General features: G+C 38.7%; 1 protein-coding gene across 1 annotated transcript in view; it reads left to right on the top strand.

Moving 5' to 3' along the window:
* The window catches only part of RALGAPA2 (Ral GTPase activating protein catalytic alpha subunit 2), a 291,675-nt gene that overhangs the window by 205,795 nt on the left and 58,610 nt on the right, over positions 1-27,270 (top strand). Inside the window, 1 exon segment of the mRNA XM_018576654.1 lies at positions 207-334. Coding sequence (XP_018432156.1) covers positions 207-334 — 128 coding nt within the window.

Here is a 27,270-nt window from a genome sequence, read left to right on the forward strand (position 1 = left end):
TATATAATATATACTATCATTTTTTTGTTAAAACAAAAAAAATTGTGTTCAGTTACTAAATAAAAGCAACTTTCATACCAATAACAACCATAAATATTAAGAAAAATGCAATGATTGCTGAAACCTGGAATAATAAATACATTTTTCCTACAGGAGGAACCAATTTTGCAGTGTATTTACACACATTATGTATTTGTATTTTATAGGTGCCGTTTTTTGGTCCCCTTTTTGACGGCGCTATTGTAACCGAGAAGCTTTTACCAACACTTGTGTGTGCAACCTGCATCAATGCCAGCAGAGCAGTCAAGTCCCTAATCCCTCTCTACCAGAGCTTGTATCCTTTTCATGGTAATGTCTAAACACAGGTTTTCACTTTCCTTTGGTAAGTGCTTCTGTGCATTCTTTTACTCCTAAAAAAGTACAATAGCTGGTTTGTGGTTTATTTGCTTACATAAGGATAAAACATTAATAAAAATGCTATGTTTAAGAGGGAAAATGATGTGGGGGAACGTATCACTACTAGTTAGTCATTAGAATCACAAAAGAGTCTGTTTGTTTGCACATTCCAGAAGTCCCATGATCCCTTGCAAGCCTCGACTGATTATGAGAACTGGATTTTAAAACTAAATAGCTATACCCCTTCAATATCTGTGTTATCTTGTATTTTGAATAACTGTAAGGGTCCAGTCCCATTATTGATTTGTTGTAAAATGCACATTACTGTGGGCTTAACCACAATCCACATTAAATGTATTGGTATGATGCAGTGGCATTCATTCTGAATGGCACCCAAATACACCTCACTGACGGACATGTTGCATTGTGTCCTGACAAATTGAGTGCATGCACCATTTCTGGGTACGCAATGCGCGTTTGTTGCCAACGTCCAATGGGGTCAGTCAAGGCATTCAACATGCGCTGCAGCATGTTACAGTAACTTGCACGTTAATGCCACTCATTAAAGTGATTGGGCCTTAAACGTTCTACTCTATAGATTTCTTTCTTTTAATCTATAGATTTTTCTTATCAACCAGATACACACATTTCTGTCAGATCCACCTACATATTTAAAGCACTTTTTCATGTTTGCAAGAAGAAAAACAATGTGTTGCTGAATATTACGGAAATAAGGCTGGTTTTTGTTTTAGGGTTTCTTTATAACTTGTAGCGTACATCCTACATTTCTAAACATAAAGCAAATCTTTGGTCAGCTATGGAAATGTAAAATGTACATGTTTTTAATATGCTTTAAAATAAGCCCTCACTGGCTTCTGTTGCTCTTTTAATCTGTCGACCACCAAGGACTACACGTTATGGCAATCAAGGGTTATAATGCGCTCACTGCAAAAGTATGTGGGATCCGTTCCCCAAGCTCTCCTCATTACTATGAACCAGGAAGTGTTCCACTCTAAGCACTTTCAGGTTTACATCCATTAGATGCTGGCCAGATAAGGAGCAGATTGGGTTTAGTTTGTATGTTTTTATTGTATAGGTCCTTTACTTTCAGAAAATATATATTGTTTAGGGGGTTTTAAGTAATTTTCAAGCTAACATTTTCCACATACCGTACTTTAAACAGCAGCTCAGCTATCCTCGCTCCGCCCATCCTGCTCTGTGTTTACATTAGAAATGAGAAGGCTGTCGAGTCACCTTGAAAAGAAGGAGCAGGGAGAGCTGAACTGCTGGGCGACTTGAACAACTTAATTGCGTCTACTGTGAAATTTGAGGATGAGTTGCTCCACAGTGCCTGCAGCCACAGAGGTCAGTTGAGGCTTTTTAAGCTCATTTACTGTTCGTTAATATATAAACACTCAAATGTTTGTAATTTTAATGTGAATTTGAAACACCTTTTTCCATGTTTGAAATATATTTTTGGTAGTGTGCATGCATTTTCACTTTACATTTTTCATGTACTTTGTGAGTTCTGTGCGTGGCTTTGTTATTTGCATGCATCGTTTTGGAAAGTGTTTTATTCATTGAAGCTCATGCGTGTACATGACTTCATATTAATATATAGTGTGTTTTATCACACACATATATAATGTGTTTTATCATGCAGCACTTTTCACCATGTTGGTAGAAGTGCTAGCTGAAAATTACATTTAAACTGCAGCTAGCAGGCTTTCTTAAAAATATTACACAAAAACGGCAACCAACTTCCTAAGGTACACTTAAGATGTATTTCTCCACTGTATTGAAATAACTCTTTAAAGACATCTGTTTTTAGCAAGCACTGCCTATTTGTAGGTGGTGAGCTAATCCAAAGTACCCTTAAAATGCTAATCTCCATACCAGTGAAAAATGGAAACATGTGATATATAATATATGTATGATTCATGTAGCTGAAACATAAAGTTACTATGATACATTTGTTATTAGAAAAAGAATTACCTCTTGGGGTACTGGTACTACTGGTTGAAAGCTTGAAAAGGCTCCATTACATCTGTGCATTGTTGCACAGTGTTAAGGTCCCCACACACCTTACGATAATCGTACGATAATCGCGGGAAATCCCGCGATCGTACGATTATCGTAAGGTTTGTGGAAGCCGTGCGACCTCTACTACTGTAAGGTCGCACGACTTTAAACTTAAGGACATGTTCGAAAACCCGCCGAGTATCGTACGATGTTCGGCGGGTTTGTGGCATGTCCGTACGATAAAAGCCGTACGGGCCGGTACACTGCCCGTTCGGCATTGCGGTCATCGAAAGCCCGCCCCTCAGAGGGTGTTGTTTGCGATCATCGCAAGATAGGCAGATCGTAAGTTTTTTTAAGTACCTTACAACTATCGCAAGACAAAAGTCTTGCGATGGTTGTAAGGTGTGTGCCCAGCCTTAGGCTCCGGTTGCATCTGTGCATTGTTGCAAAGATGCACATTTTATCACGCATGGCGGCAGTATGCCACAATGCTTTTCAGATACAATGCAGTGCCATTAATTATTAAGGGCACCCCAATGCACCTTGCTGGACAATGCGCTTTTGTGTGCATGAAATCACATCAAAAAGCATGGTAACAAAGTACTTTGGGGACTTCTTTGCAGCAATTGACATGCATAGGGCAGCCCATTGAAGTGAATTGACCACCCTATACATGATAGAGCCTTAAAACACTGGTGTGGTCATTAACAGTTAGCCAAATATAGAGACTACTGTTTTCAATCATTGATAGCATACTGCATATGTAAAGAGCAAATATGGCTGCCCCATGTACATACATTTAGGGGCCGATTTACAAATCTTCTGCCCAGCATATAACTTGTAGCTGGGTGAATATCATCCGCACAGCACTACCGCCACTAGATGGAGTCAAGAAGCATAGGAAATTCCTATGCTCCTTATTACCATCTGGTGGCAGTATTGCCATGTGGACAGCATTCATCTAGAATTTCACTGAATGGAAGATTTATAAATCAGCCCCTTAGTGTCCATTTTATTAGGGGCACCTGTCTACTGCTGGGTAGGGCACTTCTTTGCATTTAGAACAGCACAAATTCTTTGCATGGGTTCCACTAGATGCAGGAATTTTTTCCCAGGGGTTTTGGGTCACTGCTGATTTAATAGCATTGCATCGTTCACGCAGATTTATTTGCTGCACATACACTGCAAGCCTCCCAGTGGAGATTGAAGATCTGAATATTTGTTTAGCAAGGGGGTCTGGATCACAAAACTGTCTGCAAAGAACTACAAATCCTTTTTTATGCAAAATGGTTGCTATATATGTATATCAGGTGTGTATTTAGCTGCTTGTTGAGAGTGCAGATTTAAGCCTTCAAATACATTCAGAACTTACCTATACAGGACTTTGGTTTTGTTTTTTTATCCAGCGTGCACCAGGTCAATCTATTGCTTAAAATCCCTTTTTGTCACATGATCTCAGGAAACATACTTACATACTTACCCAGAATTTTGCAACAGCAAATCTTCATAATAAAACTCTGAACAACCATAAAGGAGGTATTTCAGTAAAATGTGACCTGACCTGTAGTCACAAACGTACACCCTGATTAGGCTACATGAAAGTGCTGTGCAGGTTCCACTGCAGTCAGTACAAAGCCACTACAATGGCTTCATGGATTATTGTGTCTGCTAGAGTTTAGGGAAGGGGTGTTTCTGAAACAAATCTATCTCCACAAGGACAGTGGAAGCTTGGCAGCCGTTTTCAAGTAAAGACAGCTGAAGTCACTTGTTGGAACGTCTGCAAACTCTGGATACAGCTGCACTTGTCAGAAGCTTTGAGGGAAGTGTAATCAGCCGCAGAGATTCATTTGCATCTCAATTAGAAGCGAGTCAGGAGGAAGCACTGAAGTCTGTTGCTGGAAGGTTGCAGAAGAAATCTCATCATGCACAATAGACCCCAACATTCAATACTCCAGCTGAGTATAGGACAATGTACCAGATTTGGTTTCCATGGGGACCAGTAACCTGCTGAGCCATTGAAAAATCTCAGGGGCTTGCACTGTAATCATTTGATCATAATGACAAATTCCACCGTCCTTACCAATTTCATTTTTAGCTCTTGGAACTTTTTTCCCGATAGTGCTACTACTTCAAATTATTTTCAGTATTCATTGCATGTAGCTGGTTCTTGCTTTTAAGGATAACTCTAGTACCACTACAATATGTTCTGTATGAAGGTGCAATCCTGTAAGAATAGGCAAAGTGTCGTTACAAAGTTTATAAAAATAGTACTTTTATTACTAATTGGCTCTCGTGTGGACCTCACAAATCACTTCCAATGACAATATACAGTAGATCATGAGTCCACTGTGGTCCCTGTACCTGCTTCCTGGGATCAGAATGCAGCCAACACTGAGTGGATTCATTGGGAATTTGGAGTAACCCAATCCACCAGTGTGTAACAGAAGTGTCTGGCTATTTTATAATTCACCCTGTGCGGCTTAACATACTGCAGAAGACCACTTCATGCATGCTCAGCTATATTTTACAAAGCAATAGCATCGACCGGCTGCTAAATACCCTCCATCTATTGGCATATTTTTACCACCAAAGTAGCTGGAGTCACAGTAAAAGGCTTACTTTTTAAAGGTGCTTAGTATTAAATGTTTTTTATATTTAATTGGCCTTTTAACTTATTTTAAAGAAATGTACCTGGACTTTATTTTATCTTGTGTCTGCATTTCCAGTATCCAACAATCATTTATTTTTCCAATATGATAATGTAGTATGACCCTTGCAGGTCTGTCCTGGCCAAAAATATTTCAGTTTGCATAAAGTTTAAAGAGACACTGTCCAAAAAAAAATCCACTGCAGGTGTAAAATGCAGACACCTAGGGGTTAATGCATGATCTGACCACACATTAGTCATCACTATTGTTCATCAAATCTGTAAACACAAACGTTTGAATTGGTGGACTATTCATGATTAGGTCAGTGGAGTGTGGCGCAGTGCAACTTCCTCACTGCTTAGGCTAGGGCATTAATAGTGATCAGCACAGTGAACAACCCAGAAGGGTCAGGGGTCCCCCTCCGAAATAAGAAAGTCACCCATTTGTGGCTGGATAGCAAACTGAAATCTCATGCCTGTGTACCTTGCAGGAATTTAGGGTTCTCTGGAAACGCCATATACATCTATTGCAATGTGTCAGTGCTTTGATCATGTTCAAGTTAAAACATTACGTTAGGAGCATACTTTGTAATGACCGATATAGTAAACCAAATTACATAATTTGGTCAGCCTTTAGTTTGCCCATAAGCATTTAAAATTATGTAAGCGTAATAAAGATGATGTTAGAGTAGTGAGCATTTGAAATTTGTACCCTACTGCAAAGAATTTTAATTTCAACAATTACATGGTAGGAGAGGTATGAATTATTCATATTTATTCGTTGTAAAATTAAGTTTTCCATGTTCAGATAAACAGTCTTGCCATAGCGCACACATCATGCATTATAAATGTGTAGCATTATATAGGCGCCAAACAGCATTGGAACTAATGCGCTCTTTGTCTGCTAATTTAATCCATCTGCTGCGATAAAATCCATACGTATCTTTAGACCTTGTACTAGTGCTTTATTTGTCATTTTAAATCTTTTTACTGTATAATATATTTTATAACCAAAGAATGCAATTTGGAGTAAACTGTAACACCGATCTGCAATTAGACAATTGAAGTAAGCAAAGAATTGACGTGTTGAACATAGCAAACAGTGAGATGTTATCTTTCAGCTTCAAAAGCTTTATTCTAAGCACAGAAGTCTAAAGTGGAATGCATAGTGCAATGGAGACTAGTCATCTTTGCAGCTCTGTTACCTACAGGGTCACCGATACTCACTCTCCTGTAGTTTTCTCTAGGCATAGTCTGGAGAGAGGTGTCCAGTCTTTCCCTGCCTGTCTCTGCCCTGCTCCATTTTTTTGGCAGCACTTTGTTGTCATCTGACACCACCAAGTTTACCACCTAATCGGAACCGATCATGGTTATTGAGAAAGGTGATGACCACATGCAATTACAAAGACTGACCTTCTGCTGTATAGCTGAAGAGTTTTGATATAAAAATATTGCTCCCTGCTATGCCACCTTGATTTAAAAAATGTTGTTAACTTTTTAACATTTATACATAAATGTGAATGAAATCTTTTTTTATAACGTTTGTGCAAATTGTATAACTTTTGCATTGCCTTTTTAGGGCCTGTGTCTTTTGGGTTTGTATCGATCAGTTTGACATCGGTTTGAAATGCTTCTTGGGATTATTTCGTATTAATTGACAGGTACATTTGCAGTTTATCACCTCCTGACCTGCATTTGACCTGCTTCATATTGATATTGCATCCCCATAGATTTGTATGGGAATGCAAGACCTGCTTAATGCATGCAAAAGCCTGCCAGCACAGTGTAGTAACCACCGTACAGAAAACATTTGACATTCTGAATGATCTTGGTATACTAAAATAGATTTTGGGGCAAAAAGAAAAAAAATGTGTGTGTATATATATACATGTAAATACACCCTCACACAGTACATCTCGGCAATATAAACACTGTTCCCTATGTTTTATCCCTTGAAAGACCCTTCAAGTACAGATAAATTACCTGTTGATCTACTAGAAATTTACTCAGGTCTTAAATTCAAACTCTCCCCCTATCCTGTTCTTCAGATTATACAGACTAATTGTTCTGTGGTCCATGATAAGATCTGGTAGGACTAATTGTGCTTCTTCAAATAAGGAGGGCAGCTCTGAATTTCTGACGTCATCAACAGGTATTTTTTGCACTTATCAAACAAATATATATATATGTATATATATATATAAATAAAAACTTTCAGTGGTATATTTAACAAACCAAAAGGTAACAATAAGAAAGGTTAATTGTTAGAGTTTACATACACTTTAGGCAAGGTCAGACTTGTGTTAAGCCGTACTGAGGAAAGTGTCAAGTTCATAAACTGTCCTTTTCTAAATTGCATATATTTTTGTAAGCTCCAATACCTGTCAGGAAAATCTTTAGATGCCATTTTAGTTTAAATGGAATTGACAGCGTCGCCTTTAGAAGTAATAGGCACATTTTATTTATACGATTTACATCCCTTGTTCCTTACCTCCCCTACCAGTTGCTGGAGTGTGCCCATCCAGCTCCTGCATGCGAATTCATTTGGAAATGATTATGGAACTCTAGAGGAGAGGTTGACATTGCTGTGGCAATTTATTCTCCCTGGCACCTTACAGCTCTGCTTCCTGAGATGTTCATTTGTGATTGACAGGCTTGTCTGTGGTCGGTCTTTGTTACCTAGTTCAGACAGAAACACAAGATTTAACTTGCCATCTTGAGCTGCTGCTGTCAGATATTGTAGCTGGTTTTGCGAAGACAGGCTGGAGTTTTGAGACATAAGCACTTGCCCAAGCAACACCAATCTTGGCTGTGTCCTGACGAACACTGCGGTAGTTATAATAGGTGGGATAAAGAAGCCCTGACCTTCATTTTGAAGTGCAGTTTCCCTGCTGCTGCAGATCGATAGTTTAGCTCCGTCTCCAATGCTTACCTTCCGTTCTCACAGTGAGAACCTTCTCCAGGCATCAATCGATGGCTCTAATCTGCCCTAGCCTGTTACAACTCATGCAAGGCAAAGCTTTTAGGTAGCATTACATGTGATGGTGAAAAATGTCCCCTTACTTGTAGCCCACTTCATGAACTTGAACAGAAATGTGTCAGATTCCATTTCTTTCACACTTTAAGAGCTTGCCTTTTATTTTTCATTTTTAAATTCTAATGTTGAATTGGGAAAAATTAATTCCTACACTTAAGCACTGTATGTTTTACAGAACCTAGCATGGTAACCCTTATGTTTTAGTGATTGTACTTTCGTTCAGATCTTCTGGGAATTGTGTGCATAGCACGAGACAATTATATAATGGATGCAGGCTTGTACAATGTATGATTTTATCAGTGATTAAAACTAGCACTGTGACTTAACTAATAAAAGTTAGGATATGTCAGATGAAATTTAGATTGCTTGGTTGGACACTTACTGCTTTTCCATTGTTCTCCACCATGTTTATTGGGTACAAGGTTTCCTGTGAAGATCAAACTCAGGCTTGGCACTGCATTGTGCTATTATAAATAGAAATTATCAATTTAAAAAGAATAGCTGGATCCTAGGATCTAAAATATGCAGGCAATAGACCAATACACCCAAAAAATGTCCTGCCATTGACCATTAATTAATGTAATCTGTTGTTTTCAGATTGGGTAGTAGCACAATACAAATAATGTTGGCTACAAACTGTTGTGTAGTAAGTATTATAGAAGAACTGCAGTTTTTAGCAGTTAAAGAGAACTTGTGAGAAAATAAAATTTGGAAGCAACCATTGCAGAGTTGATTTTTTAATGGGTGGGGTTTGGGGCTGATCCCGGCTTCTCTACCTAGTGATGAAAAGCATGAAGTATAGGAATACTGATTTTTCAGGCTATACTGGTTGCATGCTTGATCCAGGTCCAATATCTTACTAGGTAACCAAGCCACAGAGACTGCATATTTAAAAAACCACCTTTGTGTATTTAAGTAAATAATTCTTACAGTCTCCTGTCTTTTGTTTGCACACATTTCCTGTTGGTGAGAGCTGCATATTCGGGACATTTTATGTTTTATTATTGCTGTATCTTAATTCCTCTGTATGCTCCTCCCATTGGAATTCTTTGCTTGTCAGACTAGAACTTAACTCTCCTATATAACTAACAATGGAACAGTTTGTTTTTAGCTGTATTTCTATCTCTAAGCTGTTGATATGAACTATGTAAAAGTTCATGGTTGAAGATGAAATCCAGCCAGATTTGTAGTGGTGAATAGAGTGGGGGAAGAATCCAGTGACTTGCTCGCCGTGAGCCATTCCCCGCCCCCGCCGACCAAAGCCCGCCCCCTCTGGCTGAAGACCCACTTCCTGCCGGTTGAAGCCCTGCCGGACGAAACCCCGCCCCAACCAGTTCCCAAGCTAGTGTAAAGGAGAAAGGGAGGAGCCTACCTGTCCCTCATTTGCTCCTCACCGCTGAGGCTCCGTGACAGGTTACACAGCGCGGAGGATTTCCCTGCTGTGTAACCTGTTAGATGCCGATCTGAATGGAGAGAAAGCTGTCAACTTCAGACATGAAGTTCTCCATAATTCTAGGTGAGGCTACGCCTCCCCTGACCGCACATCCCTGGAAGAATCTGTCAGATTTGTAGTGCTGTCTGTGGACCCATAAAACGCATATTCCACCTTTTGCAAAAATGTAATCAGTGTACCTACTTTGATGAAAAAAAATATGCATTTATTATTTTTTGCATAGGCAAAGCATTGCAATGGTAAGTGGAAAAGTTATCTACATGTATCACATCTATTGCAATCCCCAAATGTAAGGGACAGAACTATGCAGACCATCATTTTTTTGCCTTGGGGCTAACTAAGCATCCAAAACTGTTTTCTTTTGGGGTTTTTTAAATCTTCGTTTATTGAGCAGAATAGAAGTCTGACACAAATATGTAACCTGAGGGACTGCACGCAGGCGTCCTACATTTCAGCATATAAGAAAAGAGTACGATAAGGATAACAAAACCTCAGGTGAGTCAATATGCTCCAGGGCACAGCCCAAGCACCAGGCTCAATTGCACAGGGCTATAGGCTGACAACACCAGGGCATGGGACCCCCGCACAGAAAGTAGTACTAAGAGCAATAATCAGGGGCCATGATCTGAAGGTAGGAGTCAGTGGTGGTATAGTGCGTCCACGCTCTCCAGGTGTTATGAAATCGCTCTTCCGTGTTATGAGCAGTGGCTGTGAGATCCTCCAGTTGATAGATCTCGTTGACCTTAGAGAGCCATAGGCGCAGCGATGGAGCATGGGTCGACCTCCAGAGGGGCGCGATACATGTTTTTGCAGCATTGAGCAAATGAACAGACAGGGATGCTTTGTATTGGCGTTGTGATAAACTGATCATGTGTAGTAGAAACACTGCAGGACTCGGCACCAGTTCCGGAATCACCATTTTGTTGATAGTCTCCCACCTCAGTCCAAAATTTAGTCAGGGAGGGGCAACTCCAGAAGATGTGTAATATGGTGCCCGCCGCTGAACCGCATCTCCAACATGTATCAGGGATGACTGGGTTAATCTTTTGTAGGACGTGTGGGACCCGGTACCATCGGGATAAGATTTTATACACCTGCTCTTGGAATCTGTTGGCTATCGAGCATTTGAGAGCAAAGTACACCATCTTGTCCCTCTGGCGAGGGGAAAATAAAACACCCACTTCACTAGGAACTGAGGGGGTAAACTCAGGAGATGGGGCAACGAGCATCGTGTAGATCAAAGACAGCGCATGTCGAACTGGCACCCCAAGTCCACAGATGTCCTCGAAAGGAGTCAGTGGTCTGTCGACTTGTAGCAAGGCAGGGATAGCCAAAACTGTTTTTTTTTACAGCACAGATACAATGAAGTTTTATAGGACTGTTTTTTTTTTTTCAAACTGCTTACACCAGTTTTGGGCTTGTAAGCAATTATATCAGTGCAGTGTATGCCAATCACAGCATCCGTAAACCCTTACATCTGTTGTATTTGTGATATTTCTGTTTTAGGAAGGTTCTTCTGTACATCACACTAGTTTAGTGGAGGGCTCTTTGGTTCTTCCCAATCCACCTCACAATAACCTGTCTAGTTTTAGTCTTGATGGTTCCCAAGCCTTATGGCTAACAAGACTAAAACAGCTGAATTCAGCTTGGTTTAAATGTACAATATTGGGTGGTATCTGTGTTGTAAAACAAGCAGTTCTGGATGTACATTTGTCCCAGGGGCAAAAAAGAATGATTTGTATGGCTGTGTCCTCTCCTAAAATGAGGCATGAACTAATTTTTGTATTTGGATTTAGTTCTTCAATTAAAGTTTAGGGTCTTACTGGAATACCTTGGATCACTAGATCAGTAAAGGTACTGCTGCCTGTTCCTGTTTGATTATACTAAGTAGCAGTACATATTAGTAACATGTAAAAGAGATGAACAACTTATCCAAAATAAAAAAAACTCCTTTAACCCCATTTTAAATAGTTTGTTTTTCATCATAGCACTACATAACAGCACTGTGTGATTGCAGTTTTGCTCATATAATTTCATGAAAGCTGAACGTGTCTGCATATTTTTTCACATATTTATCATATTTTGGAACAACTCATTTACATTCATTTATTTTAAGCACTTTAATTATTACATTCTAGAGCCTAGTGAAATAATTGAGTTTCCTACTGTGCCATTTTTCATTCGACTTTTTTTTTTAGAGGCGTTTTGCATTAAGCCAATTCTACATTCAACAGCGATAATCATATATTCAGCACTGAATCCTGGCATTTGATGGAAATGTGACCCACAGCATGTTGCTTTTCTGCTGCCCATCTTTCATTTCAGATTGTTTATATGCGGTGTTTGCAGGCCACCTTAGCACTTAAAGGGTTAATTGAGCAGTCGGCATCTCAAACACTTCATCAGCTTCATTTTCCTTCCACTTAAATATGCCGGATTAACGCAGTAACCAGCCGCCACTCAGTGGGCCATAATACACGTATCACTGAGCTTTTGAGGAGCCACTGCATTTAGGAATATTAAGCAGGATAGTTCATTAGCATTTCCTTTACATGTAATTTTCCATTGCCTACACTAGCGGAACACAAGCAAGAGTTTACAGATACTTCAAACATTTTTTGACGTATCGGCCTTATTTTGCCATCCCAACTTTTTTGTTTTATGGTTTGTTGCGGAGCAGCAGGTGTAAATTGATATTTAATATAACCAGACAAGAACTGTTGGGGCAAATGTTCAAGTACATGGAGGTCTTCGTCAACAACTTTTTATCTCTGCATAAGAAAATACAAGAATGTTTTAGGTTTGTAAGCAAGTGTAGGCATTTCCTTGTCTTTTTTTTGTGGTTTTCTTTGCAAAATTAGAGGAAAGCTAAGATAATTTTTTTCCCTTGGCCATGTTGTCAGTTGACTGAGTCTCATTAACATTCTAGTTCTGTATTGCCATCACTCCTTGCTAGCTTACCAGCTGTTCCTGCTGCTAGCTACAATGTCTGATGTGTTCAGATCACTGGGTTCCTCCACTCACCACTGAGAGGAGACAGTCTTTCCATTGGGGATACCCACGTGCCTACCCTGTCTGCAACGGCAGCGAATAAAGTAATAGAGCCTCGCATGGCATATGGTGTCTGGATTCATACAAGATGCAAAACTATTCCAGCACTAATGCACAATGACTCATAGCATTGCTAATTTTTCCAAACAAAAGCCACCTTCCACACCCATGCTTTTCAACCTCAGGCTATAAAGTCTCAGGAAGCTTTTGTCGTATAAAAAAATATATATATATATATATATATATATCATTTCGCAACTTCATACATTCAGCTTCTAAACTACATTTTTTTAAATTATATTTATTTAGAACACTGAACAGTATAACTTTTTTTTATTCAGTGTTTTTTTCCCCCCTACGTGTTTATGCATATAATTTCTAAAGTGTTGCTTAGACCAGCAATGAACAGAGGAGTTTATGAAAACTGGAGATAAATTGAAATGTGGACCATTGCAACCAATCAGATTCTTTCATGAAAACGAGCCTATGCATTTTTCACTTATAAATCGGCTTTAATACGTTTTCGGTAAAACATTCAATATTTCACACAATTATATGTAGCTCTGTTTGCGAAGGACAACTACAAACTGCTTTATGTACAAGCATCTGTAAAATCACTTTTTAAAAATGCCTATTGTGGATATTTTTAAAATTCAAATTTTTCATGAAGTTTTTCATCTAGTTACAAGTCAGCTAATACAGGAAACAGTTTCAAACTGGAAAAATGTAGATACAATTTGAGATCTAATTGTGAGTGCATCAGTAAGAAAAAATTAAGAAAATTCACCCAACCGAGCTTTGTGTCTACATGTTCCAAAATATTGGAAATCTGTGTGAGCAATGCATTGAATTCCCACTGCGTTGCTATACTCTGCTATACCTGTTTTACTTAGTAGTTAACCCCTTACCTGCCAGATTGTAGCAAGTGACAGTTTCATTGATCTCTATTAGGATCAGTATGGGTGGCCTTACTAACATTTTCGTCTCCAGTTTATAAATGGATATGTGCCATGAGATAACACCATTCTCTCTGAAGGGACAAAAGTCTATGGCATCACTTTTTTTTATTGTTTATGTATACCTAATTTTAAAGTGTATTTCTATATTTGCAGACAAATTGGGATAACGCCTATTTTTTACTTGCAATATGTTCCCAGACACATTGCATAGCTTAAATAAAAATTGCTGCTCACATTTGTAGATGTGTTTTTTTACTTGCTTAAAAATCCTACCTAGCCTCCCTCCTATTTAATGTTAATTTAATGTTTATGACAATTAGTCCTATCTGTACTGTGCTGGTGGATTTCCTTATTAGTTGTAAAAAATGCATACACTATTTTTAGCGATCGCACCGCACTGGATGCAGGGCATTGCTGTACCATGCGTTCCGGTGCGGGCGATCACAATGAATTGCATTGCCACGCCCCCTCCCACCCCAGAATGTGTGAGGCTTTAATTATGCGATCCAGTGCGTTCCGGGCACTAACCGTGCCAGAATGCACTGAATATGGTTTGAACCGGCCCTAAGACCTGTGTCACTGGTTCAAGGTGCTAATCACAGTAGGTCTGTGACTAACCACTTGCCACCCGCCAGCCATATACGGCCAGATGTGCACCTTCTAGATGTGGATAGGCGTTTTTAAAACGTCCATGGGACCCATGCCCATTCGTGTGCACCGCCTCACGCAGATATGAGCGGGAAACTGTCAACATTTTAAACAGCCAGCGATGGCTGTTTACATACAAGCAGTCCAGGTCTTAGAGACCCCTGATGTCTTCATAAAGAGGGCCTGTGAGTAATGACCTGCTCCCAGGCTACCTGATTGGCCGGGAAGCTCGCTTCCCAGCCAATCAGCAAGGAGCCGGCTGTTTGGGAATCGGCTCATTATTCGCCGCCTGATTGGCGGGACGCTGGCTCGATGCCAGCAGAAGCACTGGTATCGGTACTTGGTATAGGCGAGTACTGAAAGTAAAATATCGGTACTCGATACCGAAAAATCGGTATTTGTGCATCCCTATAATAAATGTTTCATAACATAATAAAGGGGAAACAGTTTTTTTTTCTACACTTTTTTTAATATATAGCAAGAAATAAAAAAAACTGCAGTGGTGGTTAAATACCACCAAAAGAAAGCTCTATCTGTCCCCAAAAAATTATCTAAATTTTATTTCAGAACAGTGTTGCATGACTGGATAAATGTCAGTCAAAGTACCGCAGCGCTGAATACTGAAAAATGGCCTGGCCTGGAAGGGGGTGTAAACGCCCGGTTTTCAAGTAGTTAAAATCACTCTCATTGTCATCTGGAATGGTCAAAACTAAAAAGCTCTTTTGCAAATAAAACTTTTTTTTATTTGTGAATAAGAGAATTTTATTACTTTTACCAGGAAAAAAAAAAACCAACACTTTCTATTTGTATTCTTATTTTATCACATAAAGATTAAAGATTTTAAAAATCAGTATATTGTATCAAATAGAATTAATGTCATTAAACAAATAAAGTTTACTTCAGGCTAAATAAAGCAGTGCCAGATAAACATCCTGAAAACCTGGGACACACCTGCCAGACATGAAGTGCTTAATCTGTAAAGCAGTTTACTCATTTGTGGGAGCTTGTCATGTAGACTTAATAGATTACCTCCCTTCACAGTGCTTATTCCCATGAATTTGAATGGACAATATGTAGGTCATGTGTCCGATTTCCAATCTAAGTATTTTCATGACCGAAGTTTTACTACCTAAATCTACCAAACCATTTACATTTCCAAGCCAGCCCGTCTGTTTAAAGAGTGGTGACTGTGTTTGCCTCTTTTTGGAATTATCATGCTAATTGACATGTGTTCCTCACATCTTCAAAGTGCTTTCCTGGCACTGTTTGTGGGTGCTAAAGTGTGCTGTGGTCATTAGTCTAATGTACGCTGCTCAGCAGGAGCCAGCAGTGTTGTGAAGTTCAAACGCTGCACTACTTGTTGTTTAGTGAGTGTACACTTAAGGTGAGGTCAAAGGGATGAATTTGTTGAGGAAACAATTCTATATGTATAACCCTCCCAGCTGAGTGATTCAGTTCTTAGTACCCAGCATTTCCAGCAAAAGTGCCAGGTGTGCAGTTGTACCCAGCTTTTGTGTATACAATGCCTACTAGCAGACATGTCAAGTTAGTGCTTTTAGGCAGCATGGGGCCTTTTTACTTCTCCTTTGCACCTATGGTCGGGCCCCAGAATTTTAAAGGCTATGCTTTCTTGGGGGTTTTTTCAATAAATCTATTTAGAAAATATTTTTTGGTATCTTTATAAAAGTTAAAATGTTTTACTAATTTACTTGAAACATGTTTATGAACTGTTTAAAGGCCCAACCTATGTGTTGTGCCAACACATCCCTCAGTACTCTGATTACTGCAGCACATGTTAATACAGGCAGTGCCATTCATTTTCAGTTGCACCCCAAATAACTAAGGGAGTGCATATGCAGTGCTGGCAAAATACAATACACTACCATGAATTGTGGTGCTTTGTGTTGCTAAAAATTGTCAGTTTTCTTATCTGCTTAATGGGATTTGTAGTTGCACCACAGCTGGAGGACAGCTCCACAAACCTGGTTGGTAAATGTGATTTATATGTGTTGTCTTTTTTTAACAACCACTTTGGGGTTATTATGGTAAGGGGATGGTAAGACAATGTTGTAATGTATTGTATGATTATTAAAGATTATTAATTTTAAGCTGCTCAGGTTGTCTCTAATAGCAATTCTTTTCATTACGACAACCTGCCCAATATTGAGTAGGTCCCCATTTTGCCCCCCAAAACAGTTCTGACCCATCAGGGCAAAGACTCCACTAGAAATCTGAAGGTATGTTGTTGTATCTGGCACCAAGCCGCCAGTAGGAGATCCTTTAAGTCTTGTAAGTTGAGAGGTGGGACCTCCATAGATTAGACTTGTTTTCCCAGCACATTTTACAGATGCTCAATTTGGATCGAGATTTGGAGGCCAAGTCAACACCTTGAACTCATTGTTGAACCATTTTTGCAGTGTAGTTGGGCACATTATCCTGCTGAAAAAGGCTACTGTCATCAGGGAATATTGTTTCCATGAAGGAATGTACTTGGTCAGCAACAATGGTTAGGTAGGCGTTACGTGTCAAAGTAATGGCTACATGCATGGCAGAACACGGCCCAAAGCATCACACTCCCTCCGCTGGCTTACTTTCCTCCCATAGTGCATCCTGGTGTCATCTTTTCCCCAGGTAAGTGACACACGAGCACCTGGCCATCCACATGATGTAAAGGAAAACGTGATTCATCAGACCAGGGCACCTTCTATTGCTCTGTGGTCCAAATCTGATGCTCATGTGCCCATTGTAGGCACTTTTGGTGGTAGGCACCCTGACTGGTCTGCGGCTACGCAGCCCCATACACGACAAACTGTGATACACTGTGTTCAGACACCTTTCTATTGGAACCAGCATTAAGGAACTCGGGGAAAAAATGTATTAACTGTCATCTAGCCATCACAATTTGGCCCTTGACAAAGTTGCTCAAATTCTTAGGCTTGTCCATTTTTTTCTGCTTCCAACACATCAACTTCATCCCGCCATCACAATTTGGCCCTTGACAAAGTTGCTCAAATTCTTAGGCTTGTCCATTTATTTCTGCTTCCAACACATCAACTTCATCCCGCCCACTTCCAGGTGCCATTGTAATTAGATAATCAATGTTATTCACTTCACCTCTCAGTGGTCATAATCAGTGTATAGTGCTAGAATTTTTAACATGGCTTCGTTGGCTGATATTGTAGTTACAGTTGCGCTGGTAAAATGGACACACTGCCTCTGGTAATTTGGCTTCACTGACTCTGATAATATAGTCGTAGTGTCTCTTATAATATGTTCTGTCAGTTAGTATAATAACATAGTATTATTTTGGGTCTTGCAACTCTTAGCGTTCCTCTGACTCTTAAACCATAGCAGCTATGTTTTTTGGTGACCTGGCAATATGACTTTAATTGTGGCTTTAATCTTTTAGAGTTGAACTCCCCATTCCCGTTAGTGAATCAGGCTACTAGATGGAAAGAATCTGGAGGGACCTCCAATACAAAATTCAGGTTTTGTGGACCTAGGTTTTCGTTAGACAAATGGGCAAAGTCAAACGGAGCTTACTTAAAAGGAGTGTATATTTGGGGGGATTGTAGATATACTGAAAAATCATCTTTCCAATCTGTGTTAATATTTAATAAACTCTGTTTCTCTGTATTGTTATTATTTATATACTGTATGTCCATGGGGGCAGCCATATTTTTTTTGTTACATGCACATGCTCTGCTTCCACAGTAGTTGTGCTTTACTGCAGTTCCGTTGATTGTCTGACTCATTGAAAACAATATAAGCCCTGATGGCTGATCTCGAATTATCTCGACAGTTGTTAATCAGGTAGGTAAAGCAATGGAAATAGCTAGTTTTCATTCATGTCCCAGTTGTGAACATTGGGCATGCTATACATGCCTAAAAATATTTAATTTATGTACACAGGGTATGTGTGTAGGACGCCCTGTTCTTTTGCCCCTTCTGACTCACCCGTATTTTCCAGCAGTTCCTGGCTCTCAGAATGACAGCTGGGAGTTGCTGTATAAATACAGCAGCAATTTAATCTGCTGCTGTTAAAAAACATTTTACACAGTGTTTATAAACATTGTTGACACTGGTGATAGGGAGATGCAAAGTAACATTGTTTATTTTGTTTTTACTCTGCAGATCAAAGGGATGAGCTTCGATCTGCACATGATGTCTGTTAAAACAAACTGACCAGTAATTTGTTCAAATTTGTTCCTATTTAACCCCTTATCAGTCCTAATTATTGTCTTCTCCCCCTAGCTATTATTTTCCTGTAGATTTTTTTGGTTTAATTATTTTTGTCTAACAACTTAATATTTATATTGGAGCTGCATCTGACGATTATTTTCAAAATCGATTAGTTAGCCGATTATTACGTTCGATTAATCGGATAAAAAATAAAGTACATTTTAAAAAATGGCTTCAGTGATGGGACTACTAGTTTGTATTGAGGTTGTAGTCCATCACAGGAGCAAGCTTGGAGCGGTGGAAGTAAAAAAATGGTGTGGTGTGCAATATAGTGAAATGAAAAGTGTAAAAGTATACAGCAATGAATGCAGAATGGCACCGGCTATAGAGGACTACAAAACCCAGCAATAGTACATTATACAGCACAATGCAGAAGAGGAATACAACAAATCCCAGCAATAGTACATGGCGATATTCTGCATTGCGCTGTATAATGTACTATTGCTGTGTTTTGTAGTCCTCTATAGCTGGGGGTATTCTGCATTGCACTGTATAATGTATTATTGCTGGGATGTGCTGTACTCCTCTATAGCTGGTGGTATTCCGCATTGCACGGTATAATGTATTATTGCTGGGATTTGTAGTCCTCTATACAGCTCAATGCAGAATAAAACCAGCTATATAGAAATACAACAAATCCCAGCAATACATTATACATACAGTGTATTATGTATTGCTGGAATTTGTATTACTCTATAGCTGATGGTACATTGTGCTGTACAACATACAGCATAATGTACCATCAGCTATAGAGGAATACAAATCCCAGCAATACATTATAGAGCACCATGTGTGGGAAAGTGCACCTGAGCAGTCTTCCTGCAACTTGCTTCTGAGATCGGGCCTGTCCATCGGCGGCTGTCATCCCCCCACACCTGCTCCTCCTTACTACTTCTCCCCGCGTCCCTGTGCCGATCGTGGATGTGGGCGGGCGGTGAGCGTGAGGCGGGGAGGGCAGGCGGGTCTGGCAGCGGCAAACGTGAGGTGGGGAGGAAGTGTGGCGCGCAGCGTGTGTGGAGCCGTGAACAGAGCCAACTAATCGGAAGCCGATTAATCGATTGAAAATGTTGACAACTTTTTCAATAATCGATTATGTCGATTAGTTGTTGCAGCCCTAATTTATACAGTTACCTTTTTATTAGTGTTGCATTGAAAAGTTTACACTAACCGAAGCCATTCTGGTCACTTGCACAGTGTGAAATGTTCAGTCCATTTTAGTTTGTATAATCACTAGTAAGGGATACGGAATACCATTCTTTGTTATAAATAAGCTGGCTTCAGTCCTAAAGTAGTGAAAGGGACAATGGTGAAATACGTTGTGCACCACTCTAGCTACAGTAAACTAAAATCAGATTTATTTATTTTTGCCTGTGCACTTACTATTTTATTGTGTGTGTGTGTATGTATGTATGTGTATAATATATATATATACAGTGGGGCAAAAAAGTATTTAGTCAGAATATATATGTATTCATTCGAGCAGTCCATTAACCTCTAAAAGTTTGACACGGCTTTTCTCACATGCTTCATTTTTAATTGTTACTACGGACAGAAATTCAATAAAAATGTCATTATGATCTTGCTAAAGATTTGATACAAAACTGAGAATAATATTCAAGCAGCTAAGTCACTTAAACAAATGGCCTCTTTTTTTCTATTACATGCCCTTTTTTTGTTTTGTTTTTTTGTTACGTCTGAGCAGTTGCATGGATTTGAAGAGCAGACTTTCCGTGTATTCGGGATCCAGTGCAACAAAGGCAAACTGACAAAGAGATGAGGTTAAGAGCCTTTTAGTTCTGTATGAGCAAGGGTCTAATTAATACTATGCAGAAAAAAGAAAAAATTAATGTTTTTTTAGTTTGAAATTCCAGATCGCTCAGGAGAAAAGCAACATCACGTGCCTGTTATTCTCTACCTTTTTATTTTTGAGAAGATGGAATAGAGTCCTCAGTGTCTTATTTTCAGTAAGTTATTTCATAAGGGCCCATTCACCCTGAAGCAATCCATTGCGTTACGTTATGTTCACTGCGAAAATGCGTTGGCCTACTATGCATTATGGTGGCCCATTCATAATCAATATGCTGTCTTAATAGGTGTCGCAGCAACGCAGGTAAATGCATGCGTTTAAGCAAATGTTGTGAAAGGGCCCTCGATGACTAAATTTTTTTCCTTACTGCAATTTCTGTATTTATGCCTGCTCTTTGCCATTTAACTATAATCTCACAGCTATACCAATCTAGCCTATTCCACTCTCCACTGAAAACATCACATCTTGTTTTATCTGTAGTAGGGCAAAACAAATTTCAGTCACCATGGTGACTAAAATATGCTGCCTGGTGGCCTTGTCATTGAAGTCTCTTTTTGCAGACTCATTGGACTGCAATTTCAACAGTCACCACTAGGTGCTGTCATGAAGAAAAATGGTCGGCAATCAACACAGCATGTTCCTCTGTGTTTATTTGTGTGAGCTTCAGTGTGAGAGAGAATCTGTGTGGCTAGGAGCCCCACTATAAGTCTCTGTGATGGTATCAGTAGCCTAGAGTCAGGACTAGTGTGATTGTATCAGTAGCCTAGAGTCTTCTTTGTGAATATGAGCTAGTGAGATGCATAATTATAGGTTTGTGCAGCTAAGGCCTTTTGTATACAGTGCCTTGCAGAAGTTGAATTTGCATACATATTCACAAAAGTCAGTGCTTTCTCTAGCCGCCATTTGCAGCAAGTCTCTTTGAGTATGGCTCTATTGGCTTAGCACATCTAGGCACTGGGATTATTGGCCATTTTTCATGGCAAAACTGCTCCAGCTTCTTCAAGTCTGATGAGTTGTGTTGGTGTACAGCACATTTCACTTCATGCCAAAGATTCTCAATTGAATTGAGTCCTGGGGTTTGACTAGGCCATTCCAAGACATTTAAGTGTTTCCCTTTAAACCACTCCAGTGTATCTTTTGCAGTATGTTTAGGGTCATTGTCCTGGGAGGTGAACCTCCATCTCAGTCTCAAATCTGTGACAGACTGAAACAGGTTTTCTTCGAACATTGCCCTGTATTTAGTACCATCCATTTTCCCTTCAATCCTGACCAGTTTCACAGTCCCTGCCAATAAAAAAAGCATCCCCACAGCATGTGATTGGAAGTGTTGGGTTTGCACCACAATTAGCATTCCCCAAGATGAGCACAATACTAATTTTAGCCTCATCTGAAGTCTGCCATGTGCTGTTTGGCGAACTCCAAACATGTATTCTTATTTTTATTTCTTTTAGCAATGTTTTTTTATTCACCATGGTGACCGCAATTTGTGGGGGGGTTTCTGCCCATTCTTCCATAAAGCTCCACTCTGTGGTGTATATGCTTAAAGTAGCCCTATGAACAGATACTCCCATGTATGCTGTGCATCTTTGCAGCTCCCTCAGTACTATCTTTGGGGTATTTGTTGTATCTCTAATTAATGCCCTTCTTGCCCAGTGTGAGAGTTTTGGCAGGCATTTTTTTTTCTTGTCCGTTTTGTTATAATGGATTTATTGGTGCTGGAGGCATTGTAGGTGAATATCTGACCACAAGGCAATTGCTACTATGTGTACACACACACAAGGGAGACTATGCATCAGTTACATGTATGTGAGCGCAGAGGATCCTATGCATCAGTTACATATGTGTGTGCAGGGGACTCAGACCATTTAAATCTGTACACTGTAAAAAATTATTTTTTTTGTAGCCTTTTTAACAAGCATTACATTATATGTAAATATGGGACATGCAGATTTTCTGTTTTTATATATAAAAAGGTTTAGAAAAAACAGCCAGCATAATGTTTTCTATACCATTCAACTGGCCTCAGTGCTTTTGACCAGGAAGTGAAATTCCATTATGTGGTTACAGTGCTATTTTCTAACTTGTTGCTTAACAAGTCAGCTCATCTTACAGTTTTTTTTCACTGATAGTGATTGATGTTCAACCACTTGTTTTATTGAATCTCATTAAGGTCTGCAAACCTACATGCCAACTTACAGTAATTGGAGTCCAGATAGCCATTCCATCTGTTCTTCAAGTACTGTTTAATTAATGAACTTTTCAGCATGTTCTTTGCCTCGTAAAAAGCTCTTAGTATTCTCAAGATGTTGAATAGGATTTGCATTCCTGCTTTTTGCTCATTGATTAGAAAAAAAATCTTACAGTGGCGTTCATTATGGAATCCCAAAACTCACACTTACATATTAATACTTGAAAAGAGTTGCGAAGAGATTAGAGTTTTATTATTCAAATGCTTAATTAGACTTTTTCTGAAAATTAGATTTGAAAAGAGGATTTTTTTTTAATTAAGCTACAGTTGTTTGTTATTGTACTAGTGTTGCATGTAACAAAGGAGCTACTTCTAGTGTCACTTTTTGCATTGCCAGTCCGTTAGTTTAGTTGTGTTCTAACATCTTGCATAATTATTATCTATGAAAAGTCTAAACCAACCGGTGGTTCTTTAAAGAGAAAGAAAACAGCTGTTGACCGCCTCCGTTCTTTGTCGAAAAACTGGGGAACAGAAAGTCTAGCTTTTGTCCATAATAACCACTTAGATGGTTGCTTTCTTTTTCTAACCTGCACAAGAAAAGAATGACTGTTGGAATCCGACTGTTGGACTGCCATGGACAGTTAAGGTCATGTCCTGCTAGCAAGGTCGTGTTAAAGATTTGCAGCCGCTGTAAATTTTTCCGGTCATTTTCTTTGACGATTTGTTGCTGCTACAGAGTTGCTGTTGCAGATGATTGCCGATGCAGTTACAAAATGCTGGTGTGATATATATTCAGCAGCTGCATTCATTAACATGAGTAGCTGCTGTAAGTAGTGACTTTGCAGCTAGTCTATTGCTCAGTGACTGAGCAACAAATGACTGGATTGCTTAAAAACAAACCATTCATTTTTGTAGTATATCTTCTCCTAGCAACACAAATGATAAGTATAATGATTCTATAATTAATAGATATCTTTGCTACAAAATGACTTGTGACTCATGTGACATGACCCTAAAAGCTATACAAGATTTATGTGTGGACTTTTCTTTGTTAAATTTTCTTGTCTCTTCCGAAACCCCTTAACTGCACAAATCATAAGTACCATTATTTTGCCAGCTTCCCTCATGCTGTCTACATTTTTGACAGCATCAGGGTACATAAGGAATGCATTGAAGCAGTTTTCAGTCAGACTTTGCAATCACAGGACATAGATATCATGAGGTGGGCTGAGCTGGGAATAGCCAAAATGTTTCCTGTGCTGATTGCTGGACAACCATAGCACGGATAGAAATCAAACATGGTACCATGCATTTATCGAGGTACATGGGTTATATGTCTGTTTAATGTTCATTGGGTAATTCTAGTGTGAACTTCCACTTTAAGACTTGGCACATTCTACCTAAACCCCATGTGAAGATACACCCAAGCATGGCTATATTTGTGAAAAGAGTACAGTAATTTTCCTGCACCCTGCCCCTTTGAATGTCATAAACAGTCACCACTCTGCTAAGATAGAATTGGCTAGGAAGAAAGTTTTTTAACTTAGTTTCTTGACTTTTACAAGGCAAATCAATATTAGAGCCAAATAAACCAGTAATGTTTGACTTTCCCTGATTCTTACCATAGTGAGGTTCATATCCTGCATCAAATCCATGATTTTGTCAAATTAACCATAATAAGTGATATCTAAGTCTACAACCTTCATCTGTGCTGCTTAGTACAAAATGTCTACTTTGCCGTACGGTTATTTACTGTGATATGTTGGAATCATTAAAGATCATTACATCCAAAGCTATTTTATCTATCTTAAAAGTTGCAGAGTAAAATCCAGTAATAATACAGTGGTGCCTTTGATCTTTTTTTCTTCAGTGTTTTATGAGAGCCAAATACTACTTATAATTAAATATGTTTTAGTAGTAGGATCAAAACAAGAAACAAACAATCTAGAACCTAACTAGAATGATTTGACATAAAGTAAGACCTCAAATGTTCTCCTTATATATGTTTTTGGATCTTAATTGTGTTTGTCTACACAGGTAATGCTGTTAGGGTTAAGCAGTTGGTAGACTGATTAAGAATGCGAATATTTTTATCATCCAGGTGAAAAAGATGTCCTTTTGACAAGTTCCCTCATTTATGTGAAAAAAAGTTATTTACACCAATTGCCATGAAGATGAAAGTGGTCGCCATGCAAATGTTGTCCTCGTGGTGAGCACAGCTTTTGATGTGGTAATGGACGCTGCTTATTTTCCTCTCAAAGTGCCAGTCATTGTTTTGACTTGAAGTGTCATCTCCAAATAATTACATACTAATACCTCCGCAATTAATGCTCCTTGAATATAGGATAATATTATTGGTGTGTAACAGACAGCACAGTTACTTCTCTTGCGCTTTGTGCTGGATTTGTTTTTGAAGTCTAGTGGTGACGTTTGTTCAAAAAATAAGATTGTGCAGGTGCTCTTTTTTTTCACACTTCGTAATAGATTGTTGTGAAAGATTTTCTAAAAATATTGATGGTTAAGTTAGACTGCAGTGTTTATGAAATTTCAGATACACACGGAATAGAACACAGCTTAGTGGCAATATTATCATTATGTCTTATTGTTCATCTCCAGCCGAATATTTTTTTTTGTAAACATTAAATAGTGTACGAAAAGGATTCAAATATATTTTACCCGTTTCTTGGGTTCAATCCTGGAGCGTAAGGCCCATCCCTTGACCATGCACACCCCTCCCCCATCCCTTTTCAAATTTCTTTCAACGTTTCCAATTTCTCAGATTGATAAGATGTTTTAAAATGGTGTGTTTAGAATAGAGTGGTTCCTACTGTATAGGTATATTTTTCTTTCATTGAATTGTGACAACATTCTTCGGCACTGGAGAAGGTATGCTTAACCTCCTAATATTTTAACCATTTTCATTCATGCAGCAATTAAACAAGCAGATTATCACACTAGGTTAAAGAGAAGTAACTTACTAAAATTTGGGGGGAGGAAATTGGAACCCCTGAAGAAGAAAAAAACAACACATATAAAGAGATTATTATGCAGATGATGCCCCTGGTTAAAATCAGTCAATAATGACAGATACTGTAAGTAAAAGCCAATTTTCAGACTCTTCTGGCCAACTTTTTTAACTTCCATTTTTAGATTAGGCTCTTTAATGTTTGCTGTATTAGGCTTGGTCAGTAGAGCTACAAATTTACATTTGTTTTTTATTTTATTCATTTTCATTTTTTTAAATGACAGTTAAGCATTAAAACTGTAGCTTCTGCAAAATGTAGATTTTTTTTGTGAAAAGATCAGGGGGTGATATAGAATTGTATGCTTTCTTAGTAGTATTAGCCATAAAAAAAAGAAAATGAAACCCTAGTTTGCTGCTGACCTGGACTGATGGATGGCTAGAAAAAAAGGTTCAGCCAAAGTTGTGTAGCCATAGATTAGAAGTGCCGGGTATGTTTTTTACATGAACAGGGATTATGGAAAAAACTACAGAGCTAGTGATCATAATATTCTTTTCCACATATTCTTGTTTTCTCACCAAGAGAGACCTGAAAAAATGATTGTAAGTGAAGTTGCTCAATCATGCACAACACTGAAGTAGGTCCTCTCAGCCTCTTACTGCTGTCCCTCATTTGCAAAATAAGAGTGCGCCAAAGGATACTTGCTTTTTTTAGTTCTTATGTCTGTCTTCATATGGATGGGAGCACAATGACCCTTTAATAAATCTAAATATTCTTAGCTGTAGTCAGCTGAAAACTATTAGCATTCCTCCAAAATATTTACACTTTTTCCCTAAACAGTTATGGCATACATGTTTTTAATTCACATGTGTACTGATGGCTAATTTCTTGCTGGTGCATGACCAAAGCCAGAATTCAGTAAACCTTTGCATTAGTACAGTCTTGCATGGGCTATAACAATTTGCTAATACTGGTAGTTCAGAACAAGAGGGTTTACAATCACCTATTTTGAAACATATCTGCCATGTACTAAAATGCCTAGATCAAAAACAGATATTGTATGTATTCATTTAATTTAGTTACCTGACTGGGAATATTAGGCGCAGATTAAAGAACTGATTCCTACAGATGGTGAAGAAGCACCTTGTACCTTCTGTTTGAATTGCACCTCATAGCGTAACAGTGTTCCGAAATGTTTTCCCACAGATAAACTCAATACTTCCCATAGAAGGAGGCAGGTGCAAGATCTATTGGTGTCCAAAACTGGAGTTACCCATTTATGTAGTCTGGCGTATTTCCAGACCATCTGGGATTCTATTCCTGTAGTGGTTAAATAAGGGGAATTACAGTTTTGTAATTACTTGCTGACCGCTAATCAGAGGGAATGTTAGGTGCTTACCCAAACGTTTCTGAACGTGTAACTTGGCATTTATGGGCAGGATTTATGATGTGGCTTTGAGAAGACCACTTAACCAGAAAAAGCAAGAACTATATGGGAAAATGCTCATCTCTTTCACATTGCTGCTAAATTTTCCATAAATGTATCGTTTTGTTAAGTTTCCAAACAAATCCAGAAATCCAGCAGCACAGTTTTTTAAAAGAAATTAGAACATTTAAAATAGATTTCTAGTGTATATATACTGTAAAATGGAAATCCTAATAAACACTATTAGACAGACCTACAAGCTTTGCGCAAGCATGGAACTCAAGATGTTATATACTTTAAGCCATTATTTCTTAAGATAGCTTTCTCCCATGTAAGAGATAGAATGTTGGGAAGGAAAGTGGAAAGTTTATGTTTTTGTTTTCATGATCTTGTGCTTACCATAAATATCATTTGTCATTTTATCATTCAAA

The sequence above is a fragment of the Nanorana parkeri genome, unplaced genomic scaffold, assembly GCF_000935625.1.
Source record: "Nanorana parkeri isolate BGI_ZX_2015 unplaced genomic scaffold, ASM93562v1 scaffold72, whole genome shotgun sequence".
NCBI classification, from domain to species: domain Eukaryota; kingdom Metazoa; phylum Chordata; class Amphibia; order Anura; family Dicroglossidae; genus Nanorana; species Nanorana parkeri.